Source organism: Engraulis encrasicolus, chromosome 1, assembly GCF_034702125.1.
Source record: "Engraulis encrasicolus isolate BLACKSEA-1 chromosome 1, IST_EnEncr_1.0, whole genome shotgun sequence".
Taxonomy (NCBI): Eukaryota; Metazoa; Chordata; class Actinopteri; order Clupeiformes; family Engraulidae; genus Engraulis; species Engraulis encrasicolus.
Window position 1 is genome coordinate 48,348,100 of NC_085857.1, and position 13,757 is coordinate 48,361,856.

The 13,757-nt window shown below is 43.1% G+C and overlaps 1 protein-coding gene and 1 long non-coding RNA gene across 3 annotated transcripts in view; one reads left to right on the forward strand and one right to left on the reverse strand.

Moving 5' to 3' along the window:
- Window positions 1-13,379, forward strand: part of tecrb (trans-2,3-enoyl-CoA reductase b) — a 40,488-nt gene extending 27,109 nt beyond the window's left edge. For both annotated transcript variants that reach the window (XM_063204353.1, XM_063204346.1), the window contains exons 6-12: window positions 6,368-6,483; window positions 7,291-7,396; window positions 7,980-8,052; window positions 9,473-9,516; window positions 9,682-9,739; window positions 10,273-10,361; window positions 10,764-13,379. In XM_063204353.1, the coding sequence (XP_063060423.1) occupies window positions 6,368-6,483; window positions 7,291-7,396; window positions 7,980-8,052; window positions 9,473-9,516; window positions 9,682-9,739; window positions 10,273-10,361; window positions 10,764-10,937 (660 nt within the window). In that variant the 3' untranslated portion in view covers window positions 10,938-13,379. The remainder of the gene's footprint in view (window positions 1-6,367; window positions 6,484-7,290; window positions 7,397-7,979; window positions 8,053-9,472; window positions 9,517-9,681; window positions 9,740-10,272; window positions 10,362-10,763) is intronic.
- LOC134453582 (uncharacterized) lies at window positions 431-3,214 on the reverse strand. Its single transcript, XR_010035662.1, has 4 exons — window positions 2,960-3,214; window positions 1,925-2,081; window positions 1,635-1,793; window positions 431-904 (listed from the first exon to the last, which is right to left on the reverse strand). It is a non-coding gene; the product is annotated as an uncharacterized LOC134453582 (long non-coding RNA).
- Window positions 13,380-13,757: the final 378 nt, after the last annotated feature.

Below are 13,757 nucleotides of genomic sequence, written 5' to 3' on the forward strand. Positions count from 1 at the left end.
TAGGCTATAGATAACCCAGGCTATTGATAACCCTCTAAGTGATTGTAACTCCAAACAGTGCTTTGTTTATAGCACCAACAACTATTGTGCAAGTGGATGATAAGGTTACCTTTTCATGTTCACATATAATAACAATTATCAAAAATAATACTCATGCATATATCTCTGGATTGGGATAAGTTCTAAATAAATCATAAACAGTGCTTTATTTACAGCACAAGGCACAATTTTGCAATTGACATTTCATCCTGTGGTTTTGAGCAATTAATGGAAACAATTACAATAAGTAGGCTATAGATAACCCAGGCTATTGATAACCCTCTAAGTGATTGTAACAGTGCTTATGCAAGTGGATGATAAGGTTACCTTTTCATATTCACATTAATAAATGGAAATAATCTAATGATCAATGATAAGGACCATTCAGGTATTCATGTATTCATTTATTCACTAATAACTATACAACAAATAAAAAAATCAAAACAAGTGGCATACACATGAACCGGCATTTTCATGAACTGTGTGAAAGCATCCAGGTACACATCTTTTGCGCATGCCACAGCAAATGACTTCAGTGAGATTGAAGTTTACTGCAGTTGGGTGCCATGGGCATGACATGCCAGGACTGTGACTAAGCAGCCTCTTCAAAAGCAAAGCTGCTGTGTAAAGTGTCCGTGTCTCCTCTGCTGTGGTTGGTTGCTTTGACTTCCTCCTTTCTGTGTCGCTGTCTGTCTGGCTCATTTCGCTGGACTGAGTCGTCTCTGCACCTGATGGTAACAAGTCCAAGACTGCATTCGTCGACAAGTTCTCAGCAAAAACCAGTTCAGATGTGTTGCGTTTGGCGGGGGTGTGGAACACTAGCTGAGGAAAATCACGACTGAGCCTCTTCTTCAATATATCCTGTCTGTAAACACAAATCAACAAAAAAAGAGGCATATCAGTACAAGCATAGTGGGGCTTCATGTAGTCGCTGATATGCAATAGCCACCCTCACACATTAACTCGGAGTGAATAAATAATATTGGTGGAGTTTACTTGCTATGCAACAGATATAATACCAAGTATTCCCAAGGGAAGCACATACTGTAACGAACATCACACTATCAAGAATACTGCCATCCTCCTTATTTCAAAATATTACAAGTACAGTATGTGCAGATGACAAGCAGAGTGTTAGAGAATAATTTCAGTCAATTTCAACATGCAGTTGTAATGCTCACACTACCCTGGACGTGTCAGTACTAGAGATTTTTTTTTCTTCTTCTTCAGCCTTTTCCGAGATTCTGGTCATTGTAATGAGGGCAGCGCTTTGTTTACATTTCAAAAAACATTTTTATTTATTCCCAAAAACATCCAAAAGGTTATACAACATCAGCCGACAACTAGCAAACAGCGACACCCTTTAAATATTTGGAGTAGGCCTATGTTGTAAACAATGTAAACAAATGCTGCCCCATTAGAATAGCTCATATCTCGGAAAGGGCTGAGCCGAAAAATGTGCCATCACCGGGTACTGACAAGTTAAGGGTATGAGCAATACAACAGCATATTGAAATTGACTGTGGTCCTTTAAGTCACATGCGTGAACTTTCCCTTGGATTTGACAAATTCGTAATACACTGACTTGCAATTACCTGTAGGTTGAAGCATCAACACCTTCACTTGACTGCACAAGGGCAATAAAGGCCTTCCTCAGTTGGCTCATCCTCAGCACCTCTTGGTTGATCAGTAGCCTTTAGCGGATTACCCTCTCGCAGAATAACTTGTAGCTCAGATCAAATGTTGGCCCAATCCTTACAAAAATATAGAAGAAGATGTGTGTTGTGAGAGCTTTCTTTGTGAGATCCATGTTGTGAGAACAAACTGTCTCAATCATAGGACACACATTGTACTGTGTTTCTATATAAAATTAACATTGACTTACTGTTCTTTCTCTGCTCTGACAGGCTCACTCAAAAACCTTGTGTACTCTCTGTAGCAACTTCTGTGGTACTGCACCTCCAGAGCCACACAGTCTCTGTCCTTGATGTGAATGAGGATGCTCTTGGCTTCCTTTACTTCAGCTGCTTCCTGCAACTTGCCTTGTACAAAAGAAAAGAAAAAAGAATGAATAAATAGACAGGCAAACAATTAGACATTTTTCCTGGTGGAGTGGTATTGTAAAAAAACAAAATGGCGATGGGTGTTGCACCCCCCAAAAAAGCATTCCGTAGCCTCTTACTGCAGTGCAGATGGGGTTGCCAGCGGGCCTATTCACTATTTGCTGAAAACTACATCATAACAACATTGCTATGACAGTGCAGAGTAACAGATTAAGACATACATATTAAAATTTTGGTGACAGTAAGGTTATAATATGCTGTGCTAAGGGGTTAAGCACACAGATGTACAGCACAGCCAGGATACACCTCTTGAGCCTGGTCACTGAGGCTGCCCAGGGACAGAAGCGGAAAAATCCCAAGTGTACAAGTGAGAGAGGGGGGCAGTGGGGGGTAGGGGAATGGCACGGGGGATGGGATGGCAGAAGCAGTGTCTTAACCAGACAGGCCATCAGGCTGAGGAGCCACATTTCTGAACAGATATTCAGAGTCATATCAACATCAGGCATGCTTTGACATCCATATAAACATACCCTATCCTATTTAAGACAAAGTGTGATTCATTTAAACATCTAAAACCTAAAACACTGGGGGTACTATAGGCATGGGGATGTTTTGCAGGCTATTGGAATGTAATTTCACACCCACACACATAACACATTATGCCAATTCACACGTGCATTCATATTAGAATTAGACAAAAAAAACAATGATTGTGCAGCAGTGTGGGCTAGATAGGCAGTCAACTTCTACTAACATCTGTGTGTGTGTGTGTGAGTGTGTGAGTGTGTGTGTGTGTGTGATTTGGGGTATGGGATGCATTCGCATAGACTGTGTGGTGGGGGTGAGAGTAATCTTACCTGCGGTTAAAGTCTGTGTTTTCGTTCTCTTTGACGTCTGCCACTCGCGACGATAAATTTGCTGTCTTTCTTGCAAATCATGCAGACAGAAGGAAGAACGGGGCCAGAGCTCGTGATGGCCAAGCTTGATCTGGATCGCAGTTTCCTGGTCGGAGTGGTGGTCACAGCCGATAAAGCGGAGGTAGCCTGGCTAGTTCGGGGGTCTTGTTGGCCATCTCCCCTCTCTGCCTCTCGCAAGACACGCCGTGTGACGCGTTCAATTTCCCGCTTGTCAATAAACCTCCGGTAGCATGTGGGATGGAGAGCCGCATCCTCGGGAATTTCGTCAAACTCCAACTCAATACATTGCTTAAAATGTTCTGCTACGTCTCTGCACTCACCCTTCAATTCTAGCCGCTGCCGAAAATTTCGATATGTATTCCACCGTATATTGGTGAAATTCTGTGTTTCTTCATGCTTGACCGAAGATATATGCATGTAACACAACTTGCGTTTCGAAGATGTCTTTTTTTTGTACATTTTCGGTCGAGATTTCGTCTTCCTCGGTACTACTAGATGATCGACCAGATCCTTCGGTAGCCATGCTACTTCCGTTTACTCCTCATCTCAGCTGACATAGCAGTTAGCTGATTCGTTCCTTCTGATGACGCTTCAACCGTGGCACCTCTCGAGGCGAAAAGTATTATTACGCCGGCCGAATATCTACATACGCCTCGGAGACAGTAGTTCGTCATTACACGTTGCGAATTTGAATAGCCTTGCAGTGCGGACTATTCCGAACAGAGGTTTTAAATCCTCTATATAAGTCTTTCTTTTTTATGAACTGAATGTCTGTTTGTTCGGAGGCTGTGGAGCGAAGTTCGGTTTCTGAAGCACTTTTCGAGGGTCACCTTCCGGCCTATGCTGCTGGTATAATGACGTCGTTAATTAACTGAGTGCTAATTAAAGACTACACACGCACACACACACACACACACACACACACATACACACACACACAGTAGGTACACACACACACACACTCACATACACAGATAGGTACACACACACACACACACACACAGTAGGTACACACACACACACACACACACACACACACACACACACACAGTACGTACACACACACACACACACACACACACACACACACAGTAGGTACACACACACACACATTTTGCATCAGGGTAGCGCATCCGTAGGCTCTTCTCCCCAACAGTCCCAAGTCTGTTGACGCAACTGAGACTGTGTGTGTGTGTGTGCATGCGTGTGTGTCACCAGTCTGTCTTAAGCTAGATTTATGCTTCGGACGCATAGCCTCTGCGTCCGTCCGTTTTCTGTCTATGCGAGTCCACGCCCCCCTCTCAGAGGCTCTGCGCCCGTCGTCGAGCGCCTCGAAAAAATTCTAACTATCCGTCGGACGGACACGGAGTACGCAGACAAAAAGGCGCTATGATTGGTCGTCTCGCTACTTCCTTGTTCTGTTCTTGTGGCAGCGCAATGCCAGTAGTTTGCAAAAGCAGAGCTGTATTCTGTTAAAAAACTTTATTAATGCCTTGTGTGGAAATGTGTGTAAATACACGAAGATACAAGCTAAGTAACAAACAATGCATCAGTTGAACACTCGTGGCACAATGCCTGCTGTTTTACTACCGTTCCTCCACTGAATGTAAACACACATCGGCAGAATCAACTGTCTTTACATGCTTGCATTTTCTGCTCGTGAAAACAGACTGGGTATGTCAAATAATGATACCAGTGCATTGCCTTTGCAATTTGTGTGAAAATACCTAGCTAACCGGGATAGAAAGCAACAGTGCTTAATAATGACCGCAGTGCTTACAATGTAGTGAAAGTAACCTAATCGCGCAATTTCAAATGTGGCTCGCGACGAGACCTCGGACCTCGCAGAACTCGCAGATGCATGAATACAATGTTGGTTCGTGGCCACTCCCACGCGAGTTTTGACGAGCGCAGTTGCAGAAGTCTAATCTGACCTTTAGACAACACACAGCAATTGCTGCATACCAGGACACAGTGTAGTGTTGCATTGCATTTGTGTGTGTGTGTGCGTGCGTGCGTGTGCAATTGCATGCAATGTGTAATTGCATGCAATGTGTGTATGAAACAGAAGAAAGACAATAATGTGTAGGAGGCATGTCTTGACGTTGTAGGGCCTTAAAGGGACACTGTGCAGGAAATGGTCAAAAAAGGTACTGCAACTCTGCTGATCATTGAAACTGGGCTGCCTATTGCCAAATTTGATCTTTACATGAACGTTTACTAAGTAATAAACACATATTTTCTAGTATGGTCCAAGTAGAGTCATTTTTGCAGCTAAAAACGGCTATTTTTTTTAAATTAAAAATGGCGAACCATGGAGAAGATCCCCCTTTTCATGTATGAAAAGTGCAATTTTTCCAGTCATAATGAATACTTGGAATTTGATGCTGGTGGTAAGTATTCATGAAAAAGGTAACATTAGTGAATGGGCAGCATGAATTCTGGAAATAAACAACTAAAAATCTCACACAGAGTCCCTTTAATGCTGTGTCTCGGATGGTGCACTTCGGGCAATATGTTTCAGTGCATCATTAATACGCCATACACACTGAAACATGAACACTATAGTGCACAAGTGCACCATTTGAGATGCAGCAGAATTGTCATTACACCACTTCCTGTGTGTGTGTGTGTGTGTGTGTGTGTGTGTGCGCGTGTGTGCGTGTGTGCGTGTGTGCGTGTGTGCGTGCGTGCGTGCGTGCGTGCGTGCGTGCGTGCGTGCGTGCGTGCGTGCGTGCGTGCGTGCGTGTGTGCCATGAGCAGGTCTTCTTAACGAAGTATGCAGGGGCTCTAATTGTTTTGACATCAGTTAAAAAAAAAATCAGTTCACAGAGTTCCGTCTCAGCTTTCAGTCAGTTAGCCTTAATCAGATCAACACACAGATTTCTCTTCATGTGTGCGTGCGTGTGAGCGAGCGAGCATGTGTATTACAAGCAGGTCTTGTTGATGGTGTACAGCAGGGCTATTAAAATGGCAGCCCTGGGGCCAGATGCGGCCCTTGGACAGCAAGGTTCTGGCCCTCCACAAGCCCCTTGAAATACAGAATCGTTTTTCGGAATTTAGAGATAAAAGTATGGGTTCTGTTATTGTGCTGAAACGGGACAAGGGACGTTAAAATGCAGGAAATTACATCTAAGAAATGCAAAACTTCCTGTGGGAGGACCCCCAGCCCCAGACCCTCCACTTCAATGATCATTCATTGTCGGTAACCATAATACATGCGTATAGTTTGGCCCCTTTACTGGGAGGAATTTGAAAAACTGCCCCTCGTTGACATTTAATTGAATACCCCTGGTGTACAGTATACTTTAATGATCTTAACCTCATTCTGTGTGTGTGTGTGTGCAGGTCTTCCTGACTGAGTATGCGGGTCCTCTCCTCATCTACCTGATGTTCTATTTCCGTGTCCCGTTCATATACCCATCACGATACGACTTCAGCACCAGCAAGCACTGGGTAGTACAGTGAGTATCGCACGCACACACACACACACACACACACACACACACACACACGCGCGCACCACTTCCATATACGTGATGTGACTTCACTACAAACAATTTAACAAGCACTGGGTAGTCAGTCCCTCTGCACACCGGTTTCCGCCAAAGTACTATGGAGTTATGCTCTGCCAATGTTTGATTCCACTGTTTTCAATACAACTCCAACACCCCTGCGCCGATGTCCGCAGATATCCGGACATCGGCACCAGTGTGCGTCTTTGTGTGGAAAATAGCGGAATTGAACGTTGGCAAAGCAGTGCTCCGCACTTTGTGTGTGTGTGTGTGTGTGTGTGTGTGTGTGTGGCCCTCCACACACCGGTTCTTACACACACACACACACACACACACACACACACACACACACACACACACACACACACACACACACACACACACACACACACACACACACACACACAAACAGTCCTTTCATTTAAGTGCTGAGATATAATTTCACCATCGGCATATTATTTCACCATCTTCCCTAGTTTGGCGTGCATGTGTTCCTCTACGTGAAGAGACTTTTTGAGACCTTATAAATACACTACGTACGCGTAGTAACAAATGTATTGCTAAGGATTTTGGATAATGTGGTTCTCTTTGTGTTGTCTTCTCTAGTTTGGCGTGCATGCGTCTCTCCTTTTTGCGATGTCAAGAGACGATTTGAGAATCTGGACACACACACGCCCACACACACACACAGTACATGCAAATGTGTTACAAAGGATTGTGGATAGCAATGGTTTCTGTGCTCGTTGTCTTCTCTAGTTTGGCGTGCATGTGTCACTCGTTCCACTACGTTAAGAGACTACTGGAGACCCTGTTTGTTCATCGCTTCTCACACGGCACCATGCCGCTACGCAACATATTCAAGGTGAGACAACACACACACACACACACACACACACACACACACAGACACACACACAGACACACACAGACACACACACACACACACACACAGACACACACACAGACACACACAGACACACACACACACACACACACACACACACACACACACACACACACACACACACACATTGTAAAGTACTTGCTGTCTATTTGTCTACACACTGTGTTGTCAGTCTTTTTTTTGTTGCTGTTGTTATCTTGTAAGGCAATAAGGCAGGTATAATGTAATTGTTTGGATTGGTTTATGGTAGCCAATCAGCCGCAGGAGAACAGCTCAGCAGGGCGGGCTATAATGTGATTGGCTGATGACCTACTACAATGGCAACGTGAATCTTCCACAGCGCAGACACGAAATTGCAGTGTGTGTCCGAAAATACATCCATGATCTAATGGCACATGTATTTGGTGTGTGTGTGTGTGTGTGTGTGTGTGTGATTGTTTTCGATCCATGATCTAATGGCCATGACTTTTCTTTGCGTGCGTGCGTGCGTGCGTACGTGCGTGTGAATGTGTGCTTGTTTGCGCGTGTGTGATTATTTCAGAACTGTACGTACTACTGGGGTTTTGCTGCCTGGATGGCCTACTACATCAACCATCCGCTCTACACACCACCGAGTGAGTACACTAACATAAACAAATAAATAAACACACACATACACCACTCAGTTCATTTTTGCTGGAGACCATGTAGAATAACATAATACCAGGGTTCCCACGGGTCATGGAATTTCTGGAATATCATGGAATTTCACAAAAGTTTTTCAAGTCATGGAATTTTACCATTTTGCATGCATAGTCATGGAATATCATGGAATTTTCTTAGTAGTTGTGTGTTGTTGTTTGGTGTATAACATTGTTTCTTACTGGTTATCCTAAAACGCTTCGCCAGAGACTGATGGGTTTCACGCAGTTATGTACAACATTCTAGAATGCCATGAGCCCACTGAAGTCTGGCGGTCGCTCTGCGTCGGCTCTAGGGATGAAGATAACTTTTGTTTTTCACACTTTTTAAAAAACAAATTGACGTCAATTTTTTTACGGAAGTGGTCATGGAAATTCTGTTTTTGGGGTCTGGAAAGTCATGGAAAGTCATGGAATTTTATATCTGAATTAGAGTTGGAACCCTGTAATACATTTACTACTTCAACCATCCGCTCTGCACGCTGAGTACACACGATGACACACACAAGATGAAGGATAAATGAATAAATACACACAAAACCCCAGCACAGTTCATTCTGGTGTGTTGTTGGGAGGCCATGTACATTTGAAGAGCTTCGTTGCAGAATGACATGAATATCCATTTTAGTGCATTTTCAGGGAAATTGACATTTTGCATTCCATTGCAAACATGCATTTTATTTAGGTTTAAAAAGTATGTTGTCAATTATTTTTTTGGCAAGTATTCACACATCGATGAAAGGACGTTTGTGTAGCCATTCCAATAATAAAATGTGAAACTTAAAAAATGGTGCCTTCACAAATTTGCAACAAAACTCTTCCATTTAAAAAAATACTTTTACAGTTTTAAACAACATCTGTTAACAACATCAACCATCTACTATACACACCGCAAAGTTAGTACACAACTGTGTGTGTAACAGAGGGCAGAGACAAGAACTGAACTGAAAGAGACCACCACTTGTCATTTGTTTTTCTTGCCACCTGTGGGTGTTTGTGTGTGGTTTTCAGATCTTCTACTGTCTCTGTACTTGAAATAGAAGGGGAGTTTGTGTGTGTGTGTGTGCGCCTGTGCATCTTTGTGTGTGTGTGTGTGTGTGTGTGTGTGTGTGTGTGTGCGCGCGGTGTGTGTGTGTGTGTGTGTGTGTGTGTGTGTGTGTGTGTGTGGTGTGCGTGTGCACCTGTGCATCTTTGTGTGCGTGTACGTGTGCATGTGTGTGTGTCTGCGCGTGCCTGTGCATCTGTGTGTGTGTGTGTGTGTGTGTGTGCGCGCGCCTGTGCATCTGTGTGTGTGTGTGAGCGCGTGCATGCGTGTGAGTTAACCTCCTATGTCTTGTCTATTTTCCCCACACAGTATACGGAGAGCAGCAAGTCAAAATCGCGCTCATCATGTTCCTGGTGAGATTGTTAATATTATATACATCTTTAGTTGGATTTAAAACATACATTTTAATGTTTTCGCATCTGTTTGTGTTAGTAGTATACCTCTATGGATTGCAAATGAAGTATGTGCTGCTCATATTCATCGGATTGTTGACAACGTGTGTGTATTTGTTTCCACAGTTCTGTCAGATCGGTAACTTCTCCATCCACATTGCACTGCGGAACCTCCGACCACCAGGTAGAACCACACACACACACGCACGCGCACACACACACACACACACACACACACACACACACACACACACACACACACACACACACACACACACACACACACACACACACACACACACACACACACACACACACTCACACTCACACTCACACACAAATCTATCATATGTAGTTCAATCAATCAAAGGTCCATCCATATGGGTAGCTGCTGGGTCACAGTCTCTCTCTCTCTTTCTCTGTCTGCTGAACTATTCAATAAGAAGTGGTGTGTGGATAAGGTGGTGTGGACAGCTAATGAGGGTGTTGGGTTAATGTTTCTTTGGTAAGGGGTGTTTTTAATGGGGTGGGGTGGGAGGTGGGGTTAGTTTGCTGGATTTGTGGACCATGGTTGGTTCAATAAGGGGATTTTAAAAGTCAAACTCTCTCTCTCTCTCTCTCTCTCTCTCTCTCTCTCTCTCTCTCTTTATCTCTCTCTCTCTCACTCTCTCTCTCTCTCTCTCTCTCTCTCTCTCTCTCTCTCTCTCTCTCTCTCAGGTTCCAAGACTAGGAAGATTCCGTACCCCACCAAGAACCCCTTCACTTGGATCTTCGTACTGGTCTCCTGCCCCAACTACACCTATGAGGTATCACGCACATAAACACAGAGATAGACATAAAAGTACTGTAGTTCTGTAGCATTTCATGTGGAAGTACCTCTAAGGTCCACAAGGTGGCTGGCTACAGAAGTGAGCAACTGTCTTGTCCACAAGGTTTTGGGTCCATCTCAAACTAGTACCTCTCGTCGTTTTTTTTTTTGCTTGTGGCCTCTTGAGATATTGAATAATAGCTTGATCGTCAATGGCATCATTGAGATCATAAAGCCACAACCAACAGAAAAAGACAGGGCGAGTGAGTGTGTGAGTGTGCGAGCGAGTGCACAAGTGAGTGAGTGAGTGTCTGTCTGTTGCTGTTTGGTTTGTTTAACCTCAATGACATAGTGTCAGTTCGTGTGTCTGTTTACTAATGTGTGTGTGTTTTTTTTGCAGTTGGGTTCGTGGCTGGGCTTCACGGTGATGACCCAGTGTCTGCCGGTGGCCTTCTTCACGGCGGTGGGCTTCATCCAGATGACGGTCTGGGCCAAGGGGAAGCACCGCAGCTACCTCAAGGAGTTCAGAGACTACCCCACCCTGCGCTCACCTATACTACCCTTCGTACTGTAGATGGACACACACGTACACGCACACGCACACGCACACACACACACACACAACCACCCCTCCATACTGCCCTTGGTACTCAAGACATACACACACACTCGCACACCATACTGTTCTTCATCCTCTGACGTCAACTGCACTGATACAGACATGCATACACAGACAAACTTCAGTGATTTTCTTTTTTTACTAGTTGCCCATCTAAACCCCATCCCTTCCCTATCCAAGCCCTATCCCTACCCCCCTTCTCTTGGTACTGCACTGCACCATTTTAATACAGTATAACAGAGTCCTTCAACTGGCCATCTCTGTTGAAACAAGCCCCCAAAACTGAGGCATCAATCAAAAGCATTGAGAGTGCTATCAATGGTTACTGATTCATCTTCATGACTGCACTGAATTCCAATACAATATAACCTGTAGTAGTCGCAGATGCTCCTTCTCTCCTGCCTTCATTTGTAATTTACAATCCAGTGCCACATATTCGGAATCACCTGGTTTTTACTTGCTTTGTTGAATTGGACAGGTAAGAAGCGCTTTACACGTATACGGATATTTTTGAAAACACATTGGTTTTGACCTCTCGTTTACGTGTAAACAGAGTTTTAGAATGCTCATTTCAAAGCTTCAGGTTTGAGAATATGCCTTTTTTTGGGATATTTTTAGATTCAGATATTTTTTGTGTCACCGTAGAGTTTTTATCTTTATCCACGTAGTGTTAATACGTAAACAGTGAAAAAAATATTTGAAAAATATCAGCACAGCATACCTGTAAGCAGCACCTAAACCAGCACCTAAATTCTGGTCATTTTTTGGAGCATGTGGCAACTCGATTGTAAAGTAATAATGGATCCAATTTGCCAATCACTGCATCTCTACTGATTGACTGGATTCTCCATGTATGGTAATCATTTCTTACCTGGGCTGTTCTGCATCTGCTTTTCTTTTGCATCGAATCACCATGTTTCTGTTTGTTTGCTTTTTTAAACTACAATACTTATGTCCGTCTGTCAGGATGTTAATGGAGTTTATGGTCTAATAAATAACACGGTGAGCCAGAAGTTTTTATTTTCCCGATTGAAGCCAGCACAATGTTTCCAGTGTTTTTTGCTGTGGGCTAATGCAGTGGTTCTTAACTGGAATAGTCTTGGGACCCACAATTTTCCAATAAAAGCATCAATTCATACATTTTTACACCACCCCTCCCCCCGCACCCCAATTTTGGGTCCCGACCCCCCGGTTAAGAAACACTGGTCTAATGTCTTGTTAGCTTTGTCAGGTGCTAATGGTTACTCTACTCTACTCTAAAGCTAGGTCTGTTCTCTCTGTATTTACTGTGCACCACTCGTGTCACCTCATCTGTTGTTAAAGCAGGAAGTAGCCTTTGTATAGGCGACAGATGTAGAGGTATTCTAACACAGTGATTTGGCGACTATAGGCTAAGCAGCAGGTTTAGTGACCCAGTTAATTCCGAGTAAATGGTAATTGGGCTAATAGAGGGGTTTAAGAGCTTACTCTTCTATCAAAAGGTTAGCTGCAGCTCCTGTACTGATTATACGAGTGTGTTGACTGGGCCAGCTTAGTTAACTGACTATGTGGCAACTCTTTACAGTTGTTGGGGCTTAAACGGTTCATGCCTCTTGTCAAAGCCAGAGAAGCTTCTTCTAGAAGATCTACTGGGAATTAACAAAGCTTACTGACAAAACCAAACGGTAACACTTTACTTGACAGTGGCATCATGTATATTTATGTTGTGACACAGGCCATGGATGTGTCAAACATTATGTAAATTACATTAAAAATGTATGACTGTCATTAGGTGACATTCGATTATGGTGAAGAAAGCCCAAACAATGTCAACTTTTTCATGGCCATATAACATTCATATCATTGACATATTTATGACTTGTCTTTGATTGACACTGTTTTGACAATGTCCTATCATGCGCATGACCCCGGTGTCAAGTATAGTATTACCAACCAAACGGCTTATGGGACGTGGGATAGTGAATAATAGAATTTGTCCGGTATGTTAATCTCTGTTTTGGAAGACATGTTTTTGTTTTTTGTTAGCATCAGCTTGGTTGTAGGGTTATGGCTTCCTAGCATCATGAGCTATGCAGTTACCGTAGTTACGGCATGTAGTAATTTGCCTGATTCTACTCAAAAAGCATGTCAGTCTTTCCCTAGTTTCTTACTTTTTCTTCTTTTTTAAATTATTAATCTTAACTGTTGATGTGTGAGGGAAAACACCATGGCACCTAGAGCGTAGTGTCAGCTCTCACAAAACATTTTCAATGTAACTTTTTCTTGATTTGTGTAAAAAACAAAAAAAAGTAATTTATAAAAAAAAAATGGGAAATGTTTTTGTGTGGTTGTGAAATTGTTTAATTGTTTACATTTTGCTGCTGAACATTCTGAATACACTGACTACTTGCTTTCAAAGGCGTTTTGTGTTCTTTTCCCCACTAAAGTGAGCGTGATGTGTCGGGTGAGACACAGTAGTCAGCCTGCCAAGACCCTAAAATAAATGTTTGATGGCATTTTCTGTTAAAAGTTGGCAACCATGCCAGAAGTTATCAGCATGGGCTAAGGTTTCAGAATCACCTGGTTGCCAACATGGAACTTGACCTTTAAGGTCAAATATGAAGGTCAAAAGGTCAACCACGGTCAAATAACAGTGTTATTTAGTTAAAAAATGTTAAAATTATGTTAAAAGTGGGCAACCATGCCAGAAGTCATTAGCATGGACTAAAGATTCAGAATCAACTTGTTGCCAACACGGAACTTGACCTTTAGGGTCAAATGTGAAGGTCAAAAGGT